The sequence below is a fragment of the Rattus rattus genome, chromosome 17 (assembly GCF_011064425.1).
Source record: "Rattus rattus isolate New Zealand chromosome 17, Rrattus_CSIRO_v1, whole genome shotgun sequence".
Taxonomy (NCBI): Eukaryota; Metazoa; Chordata; class Mammalia; order Rodentia; family Muridae; genus Rattus; species Rattus rattus.
Window position 1 is genome coordinate 18,311,311 of NC_046170.1, and position 26,408 is coordinate 18,337,718.

At 40.2% G+C, this 26,408-nt stretch overlaps 1 protein-coding gene across 3 annotated transcripts in view; it reads right to left on the bottom strand.

Annotated features, from left to right (window-relative positions):
- Inpp4b (inositol polyphosphate-4-phosphatase type II B) overlaps nt 1-26,408 on the bottom strand; it is a 339,582-nt gene that overhangs the window by 190,975 nt on the left and 122,199 nt on the right. For all 3 annotated transcript variants that reach the window (XM_032887879.1, XM_032887880.1, XM_032887878.1), the window contains 2 exons: nt 9,248-9,359; nt 3,630-3,702 (listed from right to left, as the gene is read on the bottom strand). In XM_032887879.1, the coding sequence (XP_032743770.1) occupies nt 3,630-3,702; nt 9,248-9,359 (185 nt within the window). The remainder of the gene's footprint in view (nt 1-3,629; nt 3,703-9,247; nt 9,360-26,408) is intronic.

Consider the following 26,408-nt stretch of genomic DNA (forward strand, 5'->3'; position numbering starts at 1 on the left):
GAAAATTATATTGAAAAATGAAATTTTACCTTACCAATAAGTAATTGTTTCAGTGCTACAGGATGGATGTTTTTATTATGTCTGCAGAAAGAGTTATTTTTAAACAACATGAAATTAAATTTGCAATATTTAAGGGTCCCATGTTTGTTAATGTATGCAATAAAATTTAAAATGAAAAGATAGAAAAATATCCATCTGTAGTAGCTGGCAATCTATGTCACCAGCAAAGAAGAAAAAATGGCTTAAGTCTATTTTGTGACAAAGTGGATATATTGGGTCTACTTTGCAGAAAGGTATGGTTTATCTCTGAATCAAGAGTGAATAAATTCCCTAAATAGAAAGATAGCCTGTATGTGTTCTTGAATGACGATGGACATCCCTTCTATCTGTGCCTACTCAAGTTACACTCCTAGGAATCACCACTGTGTGATACCCAAGCCCTCTCAGAATAAGGAGGACAGTCAGTGTGCATTGTAATATACAACACTACAGTAGTGTTTAAAGAAAAAGGGCTAATTTCATGACTCAAGAACTGTGGATGTATGCAAGGAAGGCTACATCAAACCTATCATTTGCTGACAGCCAGAAACTCATAACAGAGTCATTAGCCAGTCTGACTTAGCATCCTAATAGAAACATTCAGCAAATGAAGTACTCTTTAGAGATGTATGTATGTGTGTATGTGATAATTACTAAATATAAAGGGAAGTGTCCTCTCAACAAAATTTTTAAATGTTTTAAATGCAAATGAGAGATTTCTGAAACAAAGTTACAAAGCACTAAGAGTTTGTATTTGGCTCCACATGAGTTACACCGAACGAACATACTTATGCAACGTTTGGGAAAAAGATGGGAAATTTTCAAGAGCAAAACTGGGCTGCAGTCAATACAAACCTTGAAGAGTCAAAAAGAATTCAGGTCTGGGGACAAGTCTCAATGGGTAAGATACTCACTGTGCAGGCTTGTGGGCTTGGGTTTGAATCTAACTCCCTTGTAAAGCACTTAGCAGTGCACTTGAGGGGTTGGGGATTTAGCTCAGTGGTAGAGCGCTTGTCTAGCAAGCACAAGGTCCTGGGTTCGATCCCTCAGCTCCCCCACCCCACGCAAAACAACAACAACAAACAAACAAACAAACAAAAGACTGAAGAAGCAGTGCGCTTGAATGCACTTGTAGCCCCACTCCTGGGAAAAAGTTGGCAGGGGCAAGACAGGCCTGTCAGTTACAGGTGCCAGACAGCAGCCGGTCTAGATAAAACAGGGAGCTCTGCGTTCAGTGTCAAACCTTGTTTCAAAAAAAATGAAGTGGAGAGAAATAAAGATATGTATAGCCCACCTCTGGCCTGGAACATACATGCACACATGCACAGGTGAGCACACCTGCAACCGCTCAGGCAGAGAGAGAGAAAGAGAGAAAGGGGGGGGGGGAGAGAGAGAGAGAGAGAGAGAGAGAGAGAGAGAGAGAGAGACAGAGAGAGAGACAGAGAGAGAGAGAGACAGAGAGAGAGACAGAGAGAGAGAACAGGAGTCTAAATTTGCTTGGAGGGGTGGGAGTGGGGGTGGGATTGGTCACTGACATGCAAAGAGGCTAAATGCCCCGTGGAGAACCCTTGCTGTTTGGCAAGCCTAGGCTTTGGTGCCAGTTCTGAGAGCCTAGACCACGCCCTTAATTTAACAATGCAAGAAACTTTGAGCCCCAGGAAAACTTGCTCCTGAGAGTTGGAGACGCCAAGGGGGCGCTTTTCTAATGTAACTTCACAGGAACACCCAGTGCAGTGACTCTGAGACACCTGTGGTGGTTTGAATAGGAACGGCCCTCTTAGACCCAGGTTTGCAGGCTTGGCCCCTGGGGAGCTGCACTGTTAAGGCCTTGGAGTTGGTGTGGCCTTGTTGGAAGAGGTGTGTTACCATGGCGGTGGGCTCTGAGGTCTTAGATATCTTCAAGCTATGCCCCTTGTGACACACAGTCCCTCCTTGCTGCCTGCTGATCAGGATGTAGAACTCTCAGCTACCTCTTAGCACCATGTCTGCTTACAAGCTATCATGCTTCCTGCTGGGATGATAATGGGCTGAACCTCCATAAGCCGGCCCCAATGAAATGTTTTCCTTCATAAGAGTTGCCTCGGCCATGGTTTCTCTTCATAGTGATGAAACCTTTACACCCAGTCATACTTCTTTGTGCTCCAAGTTAATTGCCCCTACTCCCCATTCCTCAAGATAAAAGAAATTTAACTTTCTTATTACCACTCTGCTTGAAATAAATAAAAATAACGAGACACAGTAGGTAGGTTGAATGAGAAATATTATCCATAGGCCAAAGTATCAGAATGCTTAGTTACATTTATGATGGTTATGGACCTCTGGGGAGGCAGAGCCTTGCTAGAGGATACATGGCTGAGAGCTGGATTTGCAAGTTTAGATGGCAAGTCCTGTCCACTACGCTTCCCATTTAGGTGGAAGATGGGATCTTTCAGCTTCCTGCTTTTGTTATCAAGAGCTGATTGCTGCCATGTGGCCCTACCATGATCATGATGGGGTCTTAACTCTCTGGAACTATAAGCCCAAATAAATGTTTTAAGTTGCTTCTTCTTAGGATATTTTACCACAGCAATGAAAAGGAACCAACCTGTTTCCAACTTTATGGTATGAATTATATAATTATAAAATCAAATAGCAGTGCTTCACATATCTGACTCTTGCTGGGGCTTCTTGTGTTTCGTTTTTCTCAAACGGCTAATGTGCTTGCCAAGCTGCTTCAGTGACCTTCGAGCTCCACCCTGAGCTTTCCCTGCTCCCTTCAGATTCCCAACACACCCTTTCAACTTTGCATTATCATAAACAAGCTAGGAAAGGGAGGAGACCTTTATGTAAATGGTCTTTGCATCTTACAATGGCTAAGTGAATTTCCTGAATTGTGAATCACACCTCTAGAGATATAAATGGAAGATTGTAGATATGACATTCTCTCCCACTCAGTGAGGACTCCATAACTCACTCCAAACTGCCAGGTTCCATGGAATACATTAATGTAAAGCCCAGAGAAGAATGCCAACAGCTCCCTTTTTCTAAAGATTAAAATTCCCACTGGGGGATTCAACAGATTCATGCTAAAGCTGCTGAAGTTGGATAGATAAATAGAAAGAAAGACAGTGGGACACATAGGTCAAAGTCATGAGTGGTTGGTTAGTTAGTTAGTTGGTTGGTTGGTTAGTTAGTTTTTTGTTTACTTTGTTATCAATGAACTTCTTATTTAAGATCTAGTACTTAGTTTGGGTTTTTAAAATTTGAAAACTCTAGCCTTTAGGACACTACTGAATTGGCCCATTCTCCCTGGTGTAATGAAAAGGAAGCTATTGATCTATTACCATCTACACATTCCTTAAGGTTACCTGCATTAAGATATTTAAAACTATATTTAGAACTGAAGTAAGGCCACATGTAATCCTGGCTCTTCTATGAAAAGAGAAAATTAATAATCCATTATTTTCAGCTCCCTCAAGCATGGAGCAAGCTAAATACTGAGAAAGGTGTTTGAGAAAATACCGTCCAAATTCAATATCACAGATTTCATAACAAATTAAAATTTATCTTCATATAGCATTAACACAAGTATCCCAGATGGAGTTACATACCTGCATTCATGAAAGGTAAGTTTTCCTTCCCACTCAGACTCTCTGGTGCTGTAGAATCATACACTAGAGCACACTGGAACATAATAGAAAAAAATTAATCTTACTTTAACATAATAAAATGAGAGATGAAGTTATTTACTTTTGTTTGTAGCAATGTGAAGCTCTTCATTTAGTGTCAAGAGTTTTCTACAGATATTTTGTGTAAAATGATTTCTAGCTGCATCTGGTTTGTATGGCTTACTTAAATGGTGAGTATTTACTCATGTTTATATGTAATGGAGTTGACTAATTACAGAGTACGTTTTAGCTCTAGTTAAAGGGCACTCACGGAATAACTAAAAAAAGGAGAATGATTATCCCTCAAGCACAAAAATAAAATTTATATTCTTAGGGAAGTGAGCCATGCTAAGGACCCAAATATTTGTATTCCTTTCACATTGGTGAGTTTCAGCATATCATTATCTGGATTTTAAGTAGAGGAAACATTAAAACAAAAGTATATTGTACAATCTCATTTGTAGGACAAACATTCTTTGTCTCTAGTAAAACAATGCAAAGCCTTGCTCGGATCAAGGTCACCATAAGAAGACCTACAGAGTAAAAGATCCTGGATCCATGGGGACTCACAGAGACTGGACCACTAACCAAAGGGCATTCAGGGGCTTGACTTAGGGCCCCTACCACTGATATAGCAGATGAGCAGCTTGTTTTTCATGTGGGTCTCCTAATAATTAGTGTGTGTGTGTGTGTGTGTGTGTGTGTGTGTGTGTGTGTGTGTGTGTGTGTGTGTGTGCTGTCTCTGATCCTGTTGCCTGCCTTTGAATCCCTTCCCCTAGCTGGGCCTTGCCTTGCCTGGCCTGGCCTCAGTGGAAGTGAGTGCACTTAGTTCTGCTGATTGATGTACCAGGATGAGTTGGTACACATTGGATGGGGGGTCTCCCCTTCTCTAAGGAAAAGGGTATGGGGAAATGTGGAGGGGTATGAGGGTGGAACTGGGAAGAAAGGGACTGCAGTTAGGCTGGAAAGTGAATAATAAAATTTGAAAGACATAAATAAAAACATGAAAATGATAAAGAGATACATTTTAAATGACGGAGAAGTGACACATGAAGCGAAGAATTCTCTGGATACAAGAGGAAAGTGACATGACCTCAATGGTCCATCCACAGCAGGAGAGAGCTCTGCAAACAATCGCCCCCACATCTTCCTACAAAGCCATAATCCATAGAAGAAACAAGATTCTTCTAGCCCCAAGGGGCTGGTCAGAGACTACTATTCCTTCGTCTCTAACCCAAGAGAGGAGGAACTTAGGAGAATTTTCACAGCAAGTATTTCAGATACTAATGGCTTAACATAAACAAAGTAAAAGAAATAAAAGGCCTAGAATGTTCTTCAGTTGAAAGAGTCTAAGGCAAGCTGCTATCTGTCTGGAGGTCCTGCTAGGCTCTGCAGGAAAGAGGCCACAGTCTCAGATCACTGTCCCCAGGGGGTAGACCCAGAATTCCTTGGACTATTTCCTGTCTGCTCAGATGTGCATCTCCTTACCCTCATTTCCACCCCTCTTCCTTCCCCCTAGACTTGTCTTTCTAGAAGCTCAAACATGGAGCCCTGAGTAATAAACACACACTCCTTGAATGTTTTGAAGAGGAAGGCAACAATTCAGTCTTTGTTAATAACACCAAATCCTGCCTTCATTGTGACAATCCTTTACATTATTCTATTCATCTGTTGAAAAGAAAAATGCAGTTTTGCTGTTACTCTATTGATGTCTTTCTTTACAGAAGCGTTACTATGGAATTTTATGCCTTTTCAGGGATTTTTCTGACAAACTAAAAGGTACATGTGGTCTTCCTTAATACATAGCTGGAGTGGAGATGTATGTACTTAAAAATCTTTAAATCACTGGCCTACTTAAGGTCATTCTCCTATTTCCAAGATGTCCTCAACTCATTTCCGTGTAGACAAAGCTGTTAAATCCCTTACAAACACAGTAATCACCAAGTCAGTGTGTCATGTCTATTTGCTAGAAACAGGTCTGTCTCAGACTAGCATACAAGCACTTTTGCAGTGTGTGTGTGTGTGTGTGTGTGTGTGTGTGTGTGTGTGTGTGTGTGTGTGACAGCCATCCATGAAATAATTAGACACAGCATCGAGACACTGTTTTTGACAGGAAGAATACTTTCATAGAACATGTCAGGGCAGTTTATATGGAACCTTTTAAACAAATACAGAATTCACAGATCAGTGCTGTTCTGAGACACTACTTTTCTCCACAGAGGCAGCATTGGCTGCTGGTTATCAAAGACTACTTGATGATTCCTAACAAAAGGTCCTCCTCTGTGACAGAGAAGCCACCAAAACGGAAACGTCTCACTCCTCATCTCTCAACCAAACTACAAAGCAGATAAGTGTAATATCAACTTAATAGCATTCTCCTTTTGAAATGACTATCCAATGTTCTCTGGAGATTTAGATCTATGACACAAAATCAGACAGACCCTTTGCAACTAATTAATTCAACTATTCCTCACCGGAAAGCAAGTTTAAAAGTTGTTTTAAGTTCATACACTCTAGAACCATAGCAAAGTATGTTTCTGCTTTCTAAGTCGCCTAGAAGAGAAACTGCAGTAAAGTAAGCTTCCATTTTTTAAGTCACCCCCCAGGCCCTCAGTGCTGGAGTTACTCACAGCCATGCTCAGCTTTCTAGGGGGTCCTGGGACAAGTGCCTGCTTGGCTAGTGCTACTGTCAACTAAGCGATCTCACCAACCATTCAAAACCAGGTAGATTATGAAGAGGGGTATTATTTCAGTAGTACTTCCTAGATTGGTTAATTTCTTTTATCAGTTGTCAGCCACATATGATTTTGATCACCACTAGTGGCAGACTGTCCCACCCTTCATAACAATTTTGAATAGAAAGATTTACGAAAAGGTTTATACCTGTGCTGTTCTAAAAACATGCTGAGAATTGTTGAAATAAAATTTCTTTTCATGTAACTTACATAAATATTGTAGATCTTAGGTCTTAATATATGATCATCACCCAATCATAAATATTCTTAGGGATTGGCACAAGAATGTAAGTCATTTTCTAAAGAGAAAAAGTTTCATCTGTTATGAATCCATGTTGCTGGCTCAGAAAACTTATGTGAGGTAGGGCGAGGCACATTGTAGGTAAGAAGCTCTATACTGCTGAAAAAATGTCACTCAGGTTACAGAGCCCCATCTTACTGATGGCCTAGAGCCATGAGCAGGTTAACTCCGACCAGAATACAGAGGGGGCTCAAGACAGATTCCATTCTTTTACTTTGCATGACCTTATTGTAGCAATGAACTGATGTCTAGGGCTGGGTGAGCTGTTGGAATAAAACAGAGGTGTCCTAGGACAGACTTAGCACCTTCCAGTTTGTATTGCTTCGTCTGCGTAGTGGTCTGGTGTCAAAGGGACAAGAGAGCTGAGAGGACAGTCAGTAAAGAGACATCCAGGGACAGACAGGTTGAGCAGAGCAGCTCAGCTTTGAAGTAGGAAGTGACGCTCTGACAGCTGGGATCCTGGTGGATTGCTCCAGGTCTAGGCAGGCCCGTCAGTCCCCTTCAGCACATAGTGACCAGTTTAGAATTCTGGTTATTCCTTGTCCATGTTAACATGAGACTGTGCCTATCCATGGCAAAGATGAGCTTTATGTATCACATTCCAGGAACATGGCTGGAATGGAAAAAAAAGTTCCAGGCCAAAGGTCTCAAATGCCAAAGCCCAAATCACATCATGGCCTGACATTCATAACAGCCTTGGGGTAATCCACAGTGTATGATAATCTTCCCAGAGGATGGGAGGAGGACGTGGTTTGTAGAAAGAGAAAATATCTCAGCCTGCTAAGAGAAAGCCATACATTTGGAAAGGCAGTAATCAGTATTTTTTAAATAAATAAATATTTTTTTAATTGTTAGGTAAACATCATCTCCTAAGGAGATATTTCCCAAGGCTCAGCTGTCAAGCATATCCTGTGATGGTTAATCTTGTTTGTCACCTTGGCTACAAATGGGGTCGTCTGCTGGACATTTCCTGTGAGGGTATTTCTCAGAATATTTGATGCAGGAAGACCTATCCTGAATGTGGGCTGTACCGTCTGTCTGTTGGCAAGCCAGCAAAAGAGACACAGAAGAAGAAAGATGGTTTTTTTTGCCTGTTTGCCCTCATTCTTGCTGGGAATTTCATCTGTCCCTTTGTTGTGGCATTCCTTCCCTGATGTTAGAAGCAACTTTGGAATGCCAAAGTTAGTGAAGAACAAGGGCTCCCCTGGAATCCTGCAAGCCTTTGGCACCAGATGGGACTTTCGAGATATCCAGCCTCATGGACTGAACAGCTACTGAATTCTCAGCCTGGTCAGTGTGAGGCAGCTCTTGTTGGCCTGCCTGGACCATACACACATGCACATTTAGTTATATTGCATATAATTATATAATATACGAATAACTGTAAATATATAAAGTTATCTACATATTATATAATTATAAAAGTATGCATAAATGTTTAATATATTTCTATAGCACATACACATATATTCATTCTACATACACACACACACACACACACACACACACACACACACACACTCCATTACTTTCAAGTGTTCCTTTACAGAAGAACCCTCGCTAACATACATCCTACATTTTTACATTTTTACGTTAAGAAGCAATAAGTCACAGAAGGCTTTATCCCTTAAAGTGTTTGTTTAAAACAACATATAAGTTATATTATGAAAAGGTATTTTGTTATTAAAATTAGAACATAAAAATTATGTCCTATAAAACTCCTAGAAGTTTTTAAAGCCGGAACTATGTGACCAATTGTTTTAATACTATAAAAAAAAATAGCCCTTGTAAGAAAAAGATTTATGCTGATCTTTATGTGGCTGCTTGTTACTGTAAAGAAAAGGAAGAACAAATACAAGAGACTAGGCAAACATTTCTAGGGCTTAGGTTTCAAATAAACAGTTTACTTTGTTTATTATATTGCTGTCATTGAACCTCCTCCAAACCTATGTGCCTATTCCCCCCCTCTCTCTCCCTCCCTCCCTCCCCCCCTCTCTCTCTCTCTCTCTCTCTCTCTCTCTCTCTCCCCCCCCTCTCTCTGTCTCTCTGCATATGTGTGTATGCAATTTCATAAAATACAAAGTTATCATTAAATATGCCTCCCTTTGTATAAAATTAAAACAAAATCGCGTCTCTTTCCAAAGTTGTCTTTGGGAATAAAGAGTGGGCTACTCTTGGCAGTCGCTCTCCCAGAATCCGTCCTGCATCTCACGCAGGGTAATTATGGCAGAATGCAACAATGATCAATACTTTTGTTCCAACTGAGCAGAGATGATATCAACATGGGAGCTGGCACAGAAGAGAACAGAGTTTCTGAATGGCACAGAGCTTCACAGAGCTCCGAGTAAATGGGCATCCTGGCTCCGAGAGGAAGTGCACGTATCGTACTTCAATCCCAAGGATGAATTCTCATTTAGCTTTTGAATAATGAGATCTCAAACCCCACGGGGTATTGGCAATGCAGGCATCTGGCCAAACTTATCATTTCTAATTCAATCTGTGCAATGAGCGGACTGCAATCCTACCTTTTGTCCCTGCACGTCTGTTGTGATGTGGTCGGTGTCCCCATCCTCAATCTCCCCCATCTTCACGAGGCTGACTTCTATGGTGCCGACCACTTTGCCACCATCTGAGGTCCTGCAAGTGAAAAGTCAGTGAAACGTCAAGGTGAGTATCACCTCTTTTGTAACCCATCCAGAACATGATTACTTCTGAAAACTGTGGATTGTTGCTTCCTGTAAACCTAGCTGCTCAGTGCCCAGGAGATCGTGTTGCTACCATTATACCATCTTCATGAACTCATGAGGTAGGACCACAGACTTGACCTCCTCACCCCAGAAGGCTCTCAGGAGCACCCATAGGGAATAGCACAAGGCAGGAAATCCAAACCCTGCATTGTATTATAAACTCTGTGTTACGAATACAAGAGTCTTCAATGGCATAAACTGCTGTCCCTCTATTCCAACCACACGAGATAAAGCTTATGTCCACCACAGCCGTGTTGCTAAGGAGAACAGAAAAGATTCATCTATGGATACTGGTACAGTTGGGCCATGGCTCCAAAATTGGACTATGATTCCATTCTTTAATGTTTTTTCTTCTTAGGAGTGAAAGTAAAGATTGGGCGCCAGCAAACCTAAGTAAAGAATCGTGAAGTAGAAACAAAACGTTGAACATCTCATTCTTTAGACAAAGGTGAGAATCTAAAGCAGAAATGACTTGGCCTGGAACCGAGTGGCAACTCTAGGCTTCCACCCTCCTCACCTTAATTAGTCATTGAATGACTCACCGACATTTAACGATGCTGCCGATTTTATTCCTAAGATTATCATCACCCCAATTTTCTTCGATGTAAAAACCATGATTGACAACTAAAGAGAAAGTCAGCAAAGCATCATGCTTAATGATTCTCTAGTTTCTTTTCTTAGGCAAAAAAGAAAATCTGCAGAATGAATGGCTCTGTTCCACCATGTAAATGTCAACACCATGATACATGGTTGCCCTTTCTCCTTGTGAAAACAGGGTAGTGTGATTCCAGGGATCTGAGGAGTTATAACTTCCCCCGGAGCCCTGTTGCCTCACTGTCTCCAGTTAGACTAATTATCTGTGCTACTGTGTCCTATTCTGAAATTCGTTTAATTTTAGTCTGAGCATTGATGCAGTATATAATTTAACTAGCACCTTGTGAATATGGCTGTGTTGTTATAAGAGGTGTCAGAAAAAGAAATAAGAAAATTAACGTAGTTCATCAAAATGCTAATTAAGAAATGACTAAATTAAGTGAAAATGATGCTCAATTATGTTACTAGATCATGGCAGTTTTTCTTCTAGTAAAGTAAAATGCAGTGATTAAAATGTACCTAAAGAAAATGGAATAGAGAATTCCTGGTGATATTTGTACAACTAACCTCACCCTGTAATAAAATAAGCATTCTTCACATAGAAATATATTATTTATCTTTAAATAGTGTACTAACATGTATTACTAAGATATGAAATAAATGCTTCTTATAATTTTAAAACCAGTAGGAATTAGAATATCAACTTCAGTTTGGAAATCAAAATAGAAAAGTCACTCTGTGTGTGTGTGTGTGTGTGCGTGTGTGTATCTGTGTGTCTCTGTGTGTATGTGAGTGTGCAAGTGTGTATGTGAAATATAATCTGTGATAACATAGAAAACCATATTAATGCTAATTCTGAGAAATTTTTAAATAATTCTTTTTATCATTTTCTGTTTAAATATGTCAAAACAAGGTGTTCCAATGGTAAAATGGCATATCTCTAACTAGTTTTTCAATGCCTGTAGTTAAAGGGTTAATCATTGTGTAGGTACTGCCAATCACTGTTTCCTCGAAAGGTATACATGAGAGGTATAGATATTTCCCCCTGAAACTGATTAGCTATCACACAGATACCTTTTAATTCTTCAAGACATTATTTGAACGTGTTTGGCTTGAGCACACTAAGCTAGTCTAATTTTAAGAAATGCAATACCTGTGTATAACACTCTGGGTTTTCTCGCTCAACTAGCACACATATTACACTTGAAGACCAAGCCATTTGGATTTGTGATTCATGATCTATTCTCTTCCAGGGCTGAGTAATAAAAGGATTCGTGGAGCAATGGATACAAATGTGTCCTTGAGGACAGTTGAGGAAGCTTTGCCTTCCTCAGTTGTAACTCAACCCTTCTTGTTCAGTCTGGGTCTGTGAGATGATGACTGCAAGGTGTTCAGCCATCCATCTGACCAAGGTGGCTGCTGCTTCTCCACTTTAACCTGGTGGGAGCAGCTATATGGCAGTGGGCATAAACGGAGACTCTGTGGCCGTTCGTGTGCACCATATTTAATGCAGTTCTTGCCAGAAATGTTACTGAAATAGAAAGACTACAGCAAAAGCCAATGGTTTCTCGTGGCATCTTCAAGAGTATTTGAATGCTCACAGCGCATACAGAAGCCTGGTTCTGCTGTGAAGTTTAAAATCCTAATGGGGAACAATTGAGCCACTTTTGCAATCCAAGAGAGATTTCTATAAATGCTAAGGTAGATTAATAGTCAGTGCACAAGGGGGTGTGTGTGTGTGTGTGTGTGTGTGTGTGTGTGTGTGTGTGTGTGTGTGTGTGTGTGTTTCTGCAGGGGCAGATATGGGGGGTGTGCACATGTGTGCATGTGGACTTGCATATTTCTGAACCACTGATCTTTCGTTCCCTTTGAAAACTGTCTGGCTACTTGCTCGTAGTCAAGCATTTGTGTGTTCTAGTTTCTCTCCTAGAATAATGGTTCGCAACCTTTCTAACGCTGGGACCCTTTATGGCAAGTTTTCGTGTTGTGCTGATTTCCAATCATAAAATTTTCATTGCTACTTCATAACTGTAATTTTATGCTGTTATGAATCATAATGAGAATATCTGTGTTTCCAGATGGTCTTAGGCGACCTCCATGAAAGGGCCATTGACCCTCCAAGGGGGTCGTGACCCACAGGTTGAGAACCACTGCCCTATAGACTTCCTTTGGCTACTGAGTGGAATAAAAGAAAGGTTCTTGCTGAGAAACCGATACAGTAGAATTCTACTTTGAATTCCCTCTCCAAGCACTTTACAGTGGCAGCCGTTTGATGCTTTCAGAAGTGCACATTCCCTCCTGAGATTTGTAGCATCCAGAGGTTGACCCTGGTGATAAACTACAGAACTGAATTCGCGATACCCCAAACTTGGTTCAGCCCTTTAACTGAGTCAAAATGTAAAGTGCATTTTGGGTCCTTAATTGTTCAACAACAGTTTTCCACCTAGAGCGCAGTCATCAACGCTCTCTTAGTTGGCCGCAGTTCATGTACCTGAAAATGGTCACAAAAACAAACCAGAACAAAAATCAAACAAACAGAAAACTTAAAGATTTAAAAATACATGGGTTGTGTTGTTATTGTTATTGTTGTTCAGATTGAGAACGAAATCCAAATTTTCCTTCATTTCAACACAGTATTCTTAATACTTTTCCACAATACCTTCCAAAAACATCAGACATATTTGGTCAGCACAGCAGCATCCACTCTCACATGTGATGTCTAACTAGGTTTTTAGCTTATTTTGATCAGATGGCAAAAGCTTTAGTAACTGGCTTACCAGTCATTCAGCATGGAAACCTTATTCGATTCTAACGCTTGAAAACGTATCATTATGTCAACAATGATGTATCAGAGAGAATTTGGACTAGAAACCAAGGCTCCTTGGGGTAAGTGCTACCCCTTCTCTGGGTCTAGTTTAAGTTACCGAGAAACTGAGCTCAAACCGCTACTAAACAGAAAACAGAAAACCCTCTATTCCCTGTGCTCTGATCACTTGGGTGACTCCTTCATACACATAAGTAGCCAATACATTGATACATGTACAAGAAACCAGTCTCTCTGTCATACATCGTCCACCTACCTATCGACACTTACGCCAAAACAACCCAAATGCCTGACAGTTACTGAACAAATATGATTGATCCAAATGCAAAGGTACTCCTTCTTCATTCTAGAAACTCATGTGGCAATAAATACTAAGAGGTTGGAGTATTAAGTACCCCTTACACATAAAGAGGCAAAATCTCGCCTTTTATGTGCTGTACTGGTGGCTCATTACAATCAAGGAAATCACAAGAAAAGAAAGAGAAGGAAAGCTTGCATCCCCTGCAATAGTCCCACCACAATATCAAGTTCCCTTTCCGCCATTGAAGGGACTAAATATTTAACTGGGATAAGGTGTAGAAGGGAAAGAAAGGAAGGTTTCAGCAACACAAATCTATACACCCTTCCTACCTAGGCTTTCACAAACATGGAGTATAACACCAATGGAGACTCTTAAAAGTCTGACTTTAAAATAACCCCCTAATGCTTCCTAATGAAATATTCAATCTCAGAGGCTGAAACATACATCTGTTTTTAGAAGACAGAAGGAAATGTAAAACAGTCTTTAATGTCACGCATTCTCTCGGCCTATTTTGTCATCCTTTAACAGATCAAAAAGAAAAAGAAGAGAAAAAAAAACACCCCCTGAAGATGTTAAACATCAAAATGTAAATAACTTCTCTCTTCTGGAAATGCCACGGCAATGCAAACTAACAAATGTCTCTGTAAACATCCAGGGGAAAGTCATCATTAGCACTGTCAGGCTCTGTGAATATCAAGCAGTTCCGGTGTCACACACAGGGATTTGCAGCTGCGAGACATGCTCTGCATCTAAGCCATCTAGACACGTAGATAGGAAATGAAAAATCTCACCCGGACAAGAAAATCAACAAAGGCCACATGTAGCAGACACGGTGAGTCGTCCAGTTCATATAAATTAGACTGTTAGATTAACCCAGGTCGTATGGAAGTAAGAAGTCCGTGTGAAGATGCCTGCATTCTGTATGACAGACATGAATATTTATAACCACAGAAGTCTTTCAAGCTACTGGTTAAGGGTTAGGTTCCAATAGGTCTTGGTGGTTTAGCCTGTATACTTTATTGTGTTATCTTTGCAGTTTTTATCTAGTCTCTTCATAGACTCACCCCCAGAAATTTTATAGGATTCAACTCCCCTTCTATGAAGCTCTAACACATCCCATATACCAGCTGAGCCCGTAGCCCCATCTAGAATTCCAAATCCCTTTTCTTCTGATCCCACTAGTTTATATTTTATAAATTTTAAACCAAACCCTCCATGTCTTCAAATCCAAACTCACTCATGATAAAAGTACTCATTCTACAGCCCAAACCCCTGATATTTCACTTCTACATTTACCTTTTCTGTGTCCCCTAGCCTGTCACTAAACCCTCGTGTTCCTGTCTGATGCCTCTTAAATGTGTCCATCCCTCACACAACATATTGATAGCTTTATCACTTCTTGTCCTCTCTACCGGAAGAACGTACTTCTTCTTCCCCGGCATCCTTCTCTAACATCCCATCCACACCAGGATTTGCCCACACCCTTCTTTTTATAATTTTACATTTGTTCATCATATTAAACCCGCTAGCCACTGTTCAATCTAAGGTAGAGGCTAAACAATATAGTCCACTGCCAGCGTTTATGGAAAACTCTGCATTGTGATTCATGTGGATTTACTGCATCACTGAACAATTGTCATTTTTAATATATATTTGTTTATTTTATGTGTGTATGCAAACCTAGGTATGTGTGTGTGTGTGTGTGTGTGAGAGAGAGAGAGAGAGAGAGAGAGAGAGAGAGAGAGAGAGGGAGGAGAGAGAGAGAGAGAGAGAGAGAGAGAGAGAGTTTGCGTGTGTGTGTGTGTGTGAGAGAGAGAGAGAGAGAGAGAGAGAGAGAGAGAGAGAGAGAGAGAGAGTGTGTGCCCTGCATGTAGGCAGTGCCCTGAAAGGCTGGATGAGTATATGGAATCCCCTAGAACTAGAGTTATAAGCAGCTGTGAGACAACTCATGTGGGTGCTGGGAACCACAGTTCTCTGCAAGAGCAGCATATGCACCTAACAGTGGAGCCATATCCCAGACCCTTGTTTCTTTGCAAGACCAGGTCTAACAGATTCCACATGTGGTTTGGACTCCCTGTGTGGACAAGGATAACTGTGAAATTTGGCTCCTCCTCCTCCTCTCAAGTGCTGTGATTAGAGGAGTATGGCTACAATGCCTTCTATAAAGAGAGCTGAGGATCAAAACCATGACTTTGATCATGCTGGACAAACATTCACCATCCATGGCATATTTCCAGCCCCAGGACCCCTAGATCATTGAGTAGGGGATAGTATAGTAAGCTTTGAGTAGCAAGCCCCAAGGCTACCCCAATAGCCTTCTGTGCAATAGTTATGTGACTGACAATAGGCAACTCATGTTTTCTGAAGTTCTCCCAGCTATAGAGCATGAACACTGTAGAGCGTCCTGATTTATGTAGACACAGTCCAACGTTTCTGAGAGTATGAGTATGCTTTACCGTATGATAGTGAATACCGTCATAGTTGTTATTAGTTATATATTATTACAGAACTATTGTTACATAGCTCAAGCTACAATGAAAGCACATTGTAGGAATACAGACCATCCGTGTTTCAGACCCACTGGCTCATGAATGCCTCTTTTTCCTGAAAATAATGTCAACCAGGAATGAGGAATTCCACTGACACAAAGAAACACGAGCAAAGTGTACTCAACTAAAACAAAGGATAACATTTCAATTTGATTCGAAAAGCTGACCGTTTCATAATAAATGTGGGACATAAACAGTTTCCTTGAATTGAGGTATATTGATCAGCAAGGCGGGGAAACAAGGTTGGCTTTTAGCAACGCCTTTGTCGGGAATTGGAACCAACTAGAGTAACACTGGTGCCGATGGCACTGGGAGCTGCAGGCTGAATTGCAGGTGTAGGTGATATGGGAGGACTACTTTACCACCACACACTGAAGGAGCTACAGTGTCTGTGCAGAAAGCCTGATCAGCTACAGTATTTGAGGACTTTAAAAGTAAATAGCACCAGGCCTATGAGAGGAGAGAGTCAGAATCTCAAATATCAGCAAACCAGTATCTATGAGCTCCCATTCTTCCTTCTGATCTTCCTTAACCCAGACAAAGACAACCCCAGACTCAGAGATTATCCTTAGTGCAGACAGAGTCCAGACCTCTGGGGTTAGCTCAGGATATACGATTTGGGGCTCCTGATACTCCAAAATGAAAGACACCTGTTTTCTTTCTTCACTCTCTTGTGCTTTAGCCCCAAGTTATCTTGCTGTGACAGTCGTGGGTAACAGCAATGAAAGCAGGTGAGACAAAGACACATAGACTGCTCTAAAACGCATATATCCTATAAACCATGAGAGGTGCCTTCTCTAGGGGAAGATTGGATCCCAACCATGTGGGATGGTTTGCTTCACATTTCCTTCATCTCTGTTCTCCTGCCAGGTGGCCCCAGCAGATCATTGGATTCTACCGTAAAAACGGGAAAATATTAATGACGTAGAACCAACAAGGGAAGATGTCGGGCACAGAGCATTGCCAGAAAGGTCATGGCAAAGAATGGAAGGGAAAAATGATCTTAATATTGTGTTTGGACCCCCAAACCTCACTCCAGGCTGGAAGTCTGAGGTAGGAAAGGGGACCACAGATGCTGAGAAATGAGTCAAGGGGGTCAGGTCATCAGGAATGTCTCAATGTAGCTGGATGACAAATATGAGGGTTAGAGCCAAAGGCCACATCGTTTGGAAAACAGGAATGAGAATGTAGGCTGTCTCCAGACAAAAGGCTGAAAGACAAACACTTAACCACAAAGAACTGGAAGACACAGTTTTAAATATGTTTACAGGAGGTTCAAAATAAGTAAGTTTAAACATAACTCTTTCAAATATATAAAAATGATTCATTCGCCAAACCTATTAATACCAAGAATATGGATCAAAAAAATCTTGTAGATCAGTAGACACACTTTGATAAACAATTAGAAGATGGAGTATTAGTAACTCTGTCCACTCTCCCCAAGCTGATTTACAGATTCTGGATGATAGGAACCAAAATCCATGAGCAAATGTTTGGAGAATTTCTTGATCTGGTTTCTGACATTCAAGGAAAGGCAAAGGAAACAGAACAGGGAAAATGACTTTGAGAAAGAAGAAGAAGAGGAGTTGCTTTAACTGACGGTTGCTAGAAAACCTTAGAAACCATACAGCTATGAAGACAGCTCAGATGCATTAGTAAAAACTAAATAAAAGGGGAGGCAGGCAATATGCCTAATTGGTTTCTGAAAAAGTTATGAGCAAGGCAATGGCTTTCCTGCAAATGGTGCCGAGACAATTAGATCTTTATTTGTAATAAAAACAAAATTCTGCTTGAACCTCACAACTTTAGTAAAAGATAGTAGTTTGTGGAACTAAAAGTTATAAAAATAGTGCAAGGGAGATTGTGAACGAAAACACGTGACACCAAATTCACATCTGTGGAAAGAGATAGATATCAGGATAGGGAAGCTAATTATAATACGGCCAGCATTTGGAAAGTTAAGGCAAGAGAATGGTGAGTTCAATGCTATCCTGGGCTTAAAAAAAATAAGATTATGTCAAAATATCAAAGCAATGGAGAGAGAGGGTGTGAAAGAGGGATGAAAAGGGAGAGAAAGAATGAAAGATAAAGAAATATCCAGAAATAGGAACTTCATCGAAATTGACATTATCCTTTTAGACAATGTTGTTCTATGAGCAAAAATAGCACACATGTTTGGCTAGGAGAAAGATTACAATATGACCTGTGTGAAAAGGAACTTACCAAAAAGAGAGGAAAAGCCCTCAAACTCTGTAGCAATGAATCAAGAAAACAGCCTAAATGATCGATGTGTGAAGTACTTGACACTTACATTTCAAAGAGAAAGCAGAGGGCAAAGGGTACATGAGGAGATGGCCTACAGCCAGAGAAGGTATGCTTTGATGAAAACTAAAATCACTGTAATGTGCTGTTTCAACAGCTTGGGCAAACAGGAAAGCCAAACACCGGCTGGCATCCTCACACAATGCTGTTACGGAAACATTTCAGTGGTTTTTTAATAAAGGCAAACACTTCTCAGTTAACCTAGAAGCACAAATCCTAAATAATTATCATAGAGAAATAAAAACTTGCAATCACTTTAAAAAGTGCACACTATACATTTAGAAGCCTTGTTCATAATTACTAGGCAGTCAAAACACCTTACGTACCATTTAACACGAATTGCTGAAGTATCTGTGGCATATCTATACCATGGAATATTATTTATTAAGAAAAGAAACAGGATAGACACCAACATTTGGACTGTAGCCATTAGGCTTAGTAAAATGAAGCTGATCTCTAAGGCTTAGATACTATTACTCATCAAATGATCAACTTCTATCTTAAACATTAACAATCTCCTAGAAGGGAAAATGGATCCTTTGGTGACAGAGAATGCTTCGGGCAGTGATCCAGTGAAGGGCCAGATCTGATTCTGGTGCTCTCATGAGAATATAGTTGTACACTATAATTTAGAGAAATGTAAACAAATACATTTACTCTATTAGTTTCTGAAGTTGAATAAATGAGAAAGAAAACTGTCATTTTCTCTGATAATAAATTAGCAAGCAAAACAAGGATTTCTTTGGAGACTATAAAGAAGCTCATCTTAAGAGAATTTTTCTTCCATTTCAACCAAATTAATTTTTAATATTTCATTGGGATGCCAGAGGCCAAGTATATATTTTATATTAAAGTAACTGAAGACATTAAGATGAGATTATATATATATATATATATATATATATATATATATATATATATGTAAAGACCTCAAGAACAATGGGAAGCAGTTCATCAAACTGCATAGAAAATTGCTCATTCAAAGACACACGATGAATTTACATCACCAGTGATCTGGGATCTACTGTCAAAATATTCATTTAGACATAGAAAAGAAACTATTGCTAGGTTTTGCTTTGTTCTATTATGTTTACATGTTAACATTATTCATTTTCGTTAGGTTAAGTGAAGGAATGGACGGAGAAGAGGGACACACACAGGGGAAGAGGCAATCGAAAGAGGAAGCAAGTGGCATCAAGAGGAGGATTGTACAGGGTTAGTACATAAGCAGCCATGAAACTTGACCAAGTATAGACTTTTCTAAAAGAACATTATTGGGGCTGATGAAATGACTTCCTGAGAAAAGGTCATTGCCACTCTGCCTGATACCTGTTTAATTTCCAGAGTCCACAGAGTGGAGGTGCAGGCCCCATTCCTGTGTTGTATCTTCTGAGGTCCACATGAGAGTTGTGATATCTCATGCCCACATAGACAGACAATTGGGCAGGCAAGCAGACAGGCAGACAGGCAGCAGGCAGACAGACAAGCAGATGCTCATACATGCATGCACACACACACACACACACACACACACACACACACACAACTAGATAAGTATAAAAATCTAATGATTTAAAAGAAAAGTGTATATATCTTTAAGGCAGGGACATTATGGCATCTAGGCAGAGTTTTTATACTTCCTACAGAACTATTTTATGTGAATGGCTTTCAAATGTTATAATGTTAATCAAAGTGCATTTAAATACTAAAAATGTACATGACAATCATGGGCCATTGGAGCACTCCATTATTAAAGACTGATGATTAAACAGTATTTAATATTAAGATTTTGAGGTATATATTTTTAATCAGACACTTTTCTGTGCTTTTGAGTTTTGTGTTGGCTTTTAATAGTAGGAAGGAGTACAAGAGTTTTCTCCAAGAATGCCAGGACCAAAAGGTCAAAATGACAGTGTGAGAACATGATTTTAAAGTATAATGTATTTCAAAACTGTATAGTCAGAAATTCAATGAGTTTTAAATTATGGGAGGCATGTACTCCGAAACTGAACAGCTCTCATGACCTACATTCTAACACTTAATTGCTTCTGGGTTTGTTTTGAATTCTTCTGTGATTCACTAATCAAATCTTCCAGCTTTCCAAGTGATATTTTTTCTTTACTCTCCTCTAATTTAGCAACATCTTCCACCAATAATTCTTTGTAATCCATAGAAATTCTACAGAAATATGAAAATAATGTAAGATTAATAGAAAATAGTGATTACTTAAAAAAACCACTGTTAATTATAATATTAATCACTTCCAATCACAAAAAGGGAACACAGAAAAGGACAAAAGTGCCCATCTTTCTGGAAACTCTCATACCAATTCTACAAGCATACAAGCTATCTGTCAGATGGGCAGGTCCCTGGAGGAAAGGAATTAGTGCAAACAGATAGAAGAGTTCTGCGTTGACGCTGTTACTTTATAATCAGAGGCAGGGAAAGGTCTCAAATGGCATTTGAACAAGCCCCAAAAGGAAGACGAGAATGAGCTGTACACCTCCCTGAAGTAATAACATTCCAGGAAGCATACGGGTCAAAGGCCTTGAAATGAATCTGTGCTCTCATGTGCTCAAAACCGCAGAGATGCCAGGTAGCTAGGAAAAGGACTAAGATCTGTCATACTTTTATGTCTATTTCTGTGATTAAATATTCTGAAAAAAAAAGTAACACACGGAGAAATGGTCTATTTGACTAACAGTTCCCAGTTATATTCCATCATTACAGGAAAGTCACAAGGTCAAATTGAGGATCTTCAGAGAGCCATATCACATCCACAGTCAAGAACAGAGAGAAATGAACACACCAAGCACCCCATTCTCTCTCTCTCTCTCTCTCTCTCTCTCTCTCTCTCTCTCTCTCTCTCTCTCTCTCTCTCTCGTTAGGACCCAGCCTAGGGAATGGTGCTACCCAAAGTGGCCTAGAATGTCTCATGTCAGTTATCAAGTCAGCCCCCACAGACCAGCTCACAGGCCAATATAATCTAGATAACTCTTCATTAAGACTCTTCCTCTGTGATTCTAGGTTGTGTCCAGCTGACAGTTAACCAATTTAAGAGACACGTGTGAATTTTATAATACCACCTAGCTAATTCCCACAGACTTAGTAACTCAAAGCAGCATTCTGATTTCATAGGTTCTAATGTTGAGAAATCAACAGGGCCCTTGAACCAGGGTCTAACCAAGTTGAAGTCGAGATGTAGCCTGGGTAGTACATTTTCATTCTCTCAAGAAGGCTATATGGAAAATCATGATTCTTATGGGAGTGGTGGAAATTTATTTTCTTGTGATGATATGATTAAGGTTTCCACTTCAATTTATCAAAGTTATTCTCAGCCCTGCATGTCAACTCTCAGGACGGAAACATAAGGCTTTCTCCACAAAAGTTCCAAAACAGAAGGTTGTCTTTTCAGAGTTAACAGAAGGCTTGCCATGTCCAGTTAGTTAAGGCAGTATTTTATTATGGTACCTTGGCTACTCATGTGGATGAGAGGCTAGCCTACTACTAGAGGATGAGATCTGAACTGGTAGACAAAATGTTTCTTCTTTCCTTTTCCCAGGTTATAGCCACACTGAAGGGGGAGGTGCTGTGCAAAGCATTACTCCTGTGGTGGGAATCTTTGGAAGTCACTTAGCTTCCTGTCTCTCGCTAACGAAGGTAAATGAAAGAGTTCAGACTCTAGAACTTTATAGAACACTGGCGGAACTTTTATTGTTCTTCTTGTAAAATCATCAATGGAACATTTTGAACTGAGGTAAGTTTTGAAGTGAGAACATGAGTTCTAAGTGCAGAGATTGTGGCTAGCTGGGGATAAGGAACAGCATGAAGATAATTTAAGGCCAGGTTAGAGTTGAGGCAGATTACAATCTCGTTTAACTTGAAGAGATAACTTATAAGATATCTGATTGATATGATGAAAAGAAATAAAGAAATGGAATGTTTTGAGATGGGTACACTATGTCAATAAACAAGATTTGGAGAGAAAGGTAGGTAGCACACAGGTTGGGGGTCAATTTTCAATAGTTTAAATTATAACACCTATTTGGACTTCACTTATCCAAAGGCAGATGATTGGTTTTTGACAAGAAGTAAGGAAGACTGGAAGATAAGTTGGACAATACAATGTGGGCAACTGTTAGATTCTACTTTCCATTAAAATAGACCCCAGATAAATCTGTTGAGAAAAAGAAGAGGACAGATAATAAGCCATTTTATTGATAGCAATATCAGAATAAAAAACTAATATAGGACTAATGGGATAGCTTAGTGGTTAGTTAGTTTGTTCAAGACCATATATATATATTTTTTTTCCTAGCATAAACAATAGATAATCGAGGCTATTGAAAGTGTTGGAGCTATTGAAAAAAGAAAGACTGAAAAGTAAAAACAGAAGAACTCCTACACCAAACTGTGGTAAAATGATGATCAACATTCAGAATGCAGACCAATGAGAAACAACCAGGAGGAACAAAGAGGAAAAAGTCAAAAGGTCATTGGTGGCAGAAAGTGAGGAAAAGCCTGGGCTTGCAGCTATCAAGTGAAGAATATGTTGGAAGGAGTGGGCAGCTGGTCCACTGCATAGATAACATTCTAGTGTAGGAATCAATGGGAAATATTCACAGGACTTAGCAACATGAGGCCACTGAGGATCATGCCACATGCTGTGCAGGAAGTATCAGGGATGAAGGCTCAGGGAGGGGCGTTTTTAAAGATGGCCTCAGCAGATGAAGTGGTTCTGCTGGAGAAAGAGCAGGGGGGTGGAGGATGTTAGAGAGACACATGGAGTGATGAACGGCATGAGTTTTACCATGACAGACGACAGGCAGATACCAGTCTGTGATGTGAGAGCCAAAGCAGCTAATCCCTGGGGCCAGGGCCTCAGAGGAGACAAAGGCTTGCTAAAACTGGAGTGATTTCCAGGAGACAGAAGTAATCCTCACAGGAGGAGGAGGAGAATAAATCCTAGTACTTGGCAAATACACTGTGGGAAAATGCTCAATTCTTTCAGTGAAAAAGAAACCAGATAAATTACAGAAAGAGAAACAGAAAGACGTGAGAAAGTTTCAAGATTTGAGGAATGGCGTGGCATAAAGCAGTGGCCTGGATAGTGGGAGAATGAATTAAATAAGGGTTAAATGCTAGTACTATACTGTTATTGAAGGTACCCAAGAAATTAGGGTGCATGATCGCAAGTGTAGCCAGGGAACATGGAAGTCAGATGCCTCTTTCTACTGAGCTGCAGAAATGTGAGGTAGGTGAACTAGACAGTGGTTTTAGTTAGACTAACCTATCAAAAATAGTAGCTAATAGTTTTAACTAGTAGGTTAATTGTGCTATATTTTGCTCAATAGAAAAGGGGAGTCTTGGGAGTTGAGCACGACACAAGGTTTTAGGGGATGGACCAGGAAATCTAAGTTGGGCAAAAGCAGAGACTACTGGAGGGTGCTGTGAAAGACAAGGACGCACAGTAGCAGTAGTGACTCAAGGGTCCTAGAGGTACTACATGTAGTGTTCTAGAAAGATTCACAACAGTATGATTACAATAGAGACCGTGGAGGGATCAGCATCTGTCGGGTAGCTAGAAGGTAACATGAAGGCTAAATGGGTGACTGATATGGAATAAAAAAGCTCTAAGAGCTCAATGATTTATAAAGGTCAATGACTTGGTTATTGCATGCAAAAGACATACAGAAGTCATGCAGGGATGACACTGTATCAACAAATAAAAGTCCCACAAGATGGAGGGTAACATATGAAGTTCACCTTAGACATGGGAGAGAATCAGATGGTTGGAAGCCAAAAGCCTCTATCCAGAGGTCTCAGAAAATGTAGATCTTATACAAAGAATAAACAGGGTCAAAACAAAGGTGATTGGGGAGAGCTGGCAGGGGTATGAGAGTGGACCTCAAATATCAGAATTCAGCTGGAAAGCAGAAGCTATCAGGAGCACAGTCAGAGCACATAAGAGAAAGAAGGACACATGTCCATGAAGATGAGGGATGACAAAGGGCATCTGGGAATGCCATGCTAAGTAAGAACTGTAGTAAATAAAGACAGTGACTTTAGTCAGTGTGCGAGGGGGAACAGCCTGGTAATGGAGAGATTCTGTAAGGGCTTCAAGAACCCATCTAACAAGTTAATTAGGATTCAAACTTGTTCTGCCATACTGTCTGAACTCTGTACTGATAAACAATAAACGATCTGGTAAACATTCTGGAATTCAAATGTGGTTGGTTTTCACAGCTGAAACAGCATAGAGCCATAAAGGTTTGTACAGAATTCTTATATTTTCGTGGAGAAAACAGGAATATTGTTTTTATCTGCCCCAAATGTGAGGATTAGCAATTATAAATCAGTTATCTTCTACCAGATCTCTGTAGAGCACCCAAGAGAAATGTCCATTCCTTCCTCTGTTTCTTCCCCATCAAAATGCTATTTCAGATTTTTGGCTGTAGCAAAAAGCAACTATTAGTCAATGAAAGATCCTTGCACAGTTCAAGGACTCATATAAAGAAAAAATAAGCTTGGCTTTTTTTCTGGATTGAAGTTCAAATAGGAAGAGGAGATATATGATCAAAAGCCATAGTGTTAGGTTTTACAATCCAAAAGAAGCTATTATATTTTTTTGTGAAAATTTCAGGTAACTTGAAGAAATGTACTCCTAGTAAAAAAAGGATTCACTCATTTTAGCTAATCATGGATTTAACACTTTTTCTTGTTATTACTGGACAAGCTTTTAGGCCCTTTGAATGCCAGTGTGACACTGGTATTTGATCCTGTGGAAACCAATTTGTTGGAAATACTGACAGGTTTCCAAGATTAGGGTGAAATGATCATTCATGGGAAATGGCTTTGGCTTGGTTTTGTTCTCCACCACCTGCTCTGGTGCTCTGAGGAACTCTTCCTTCTGCTATCCTAATTGATCTTTCCTCTGAGCAAGTCACATTTGGGATGAATTCAGCTCTTCTTATTTCCTTCCTTGGGTTCTTCTCATAGACTATATTGTCTATATAGCAGCAGGAGCTCCCCCTACACATCTCCTCTGTGCTGGGTTATGCTGCTCTTTATGTGTAGAGAAAGGGTTTTCTTCTAAGCATCTCATCTTGTCCCATTAGACTACACACATTATCTGCAATGTTCTGATCCATGGTGTGCTTCCAAATTACTTCTTCAGTGAATTCTTTGCTTTTCAAATGTGACCAGGGAACCATTCATTACCAAGAAGGATAGGCAAGCTTCCTCCTCTAACTCCCTTCAGAGCCTGTTAAATACTTTATTTCCAGAATATTCTCAGGAAGAAGTGTATATGCAAAGCATCTTCATATTCTGTGAGGGGAACCGATAGGCATGAGATGCACAGACTGTCAGGCTCGGCTCCTGTACCAATCTGCCTTCCGCATTAACTTGTCTGGATTTAGAATCTCCATGGAAAAGCACCTTCGGGCTGCCTATGAAAAAATGATTTAAATTTGTAGGAAAGACTACTCTGCTGATGCAGGTAATCATCCCATGGTGTGGGGTCAGGAACAGAATAAAATACAGGAAGCAAACTGGATACCAGCCTTGATCTGCTTCTGCTTCCTGCCCATGGACACATGAACAACTGCATCACGTTCTTCCTCCATGCCTCTCTGAGTATGATGGTCTGTTCTCTCAAATTGTAAAGCAAAATAAACTCTCCCTTAAGCTGCTTTTGTCAGATATTTGATCACAGCACCAAAACAACAACAACAAACAAAAACTCTTTTTACGCAGCCATGAACAGTGTGTGGGTCACACAAGCTGTGGTCCTGTCTACAGATTTGTGTCTATTTTCATCTGAATGACCGTGTGTCTCTTTAACTAGATTCACCCTTCACAGGTCAATGAACTTCATCCTATAGAACTGAGTACCACTCCTGTTGCTTTCAGAGGTGGAATAATTGTTATGCTTGGGTTTATACTAGTAACGAGGAAATCCATGTGATACAGCAAATGCATTGTCTGAAGTTATTCATTTAAAGAACTGTAGCAAAAGCTAACAACACTAGTTTTAGTCTAGAGAGATGGCCACTGACCAATCACCATCTAAACCTTGACTTCTGTCTCTCAGAGTTCCGGTGGCTGGAGTGTGAACTTACAGTACCAGAGTGGCTAAATTCTGAAGGGGGCTCTCATGTTGGCTTGCCGTTGGCTGCCTTACCTATGTCCTCACACAAGGAAAGAGAAGACGTTCTCAGCACCTTCAATGTGAATGGTAATCGGAGGAATCTCCCTCCCCATTAACCCACAAAGCCCCTCAAGTTGCCTTCCACACATGGCATTTGTTGTGTCATACAACACTTGCAGGACTTCTCTCCAAGGTCG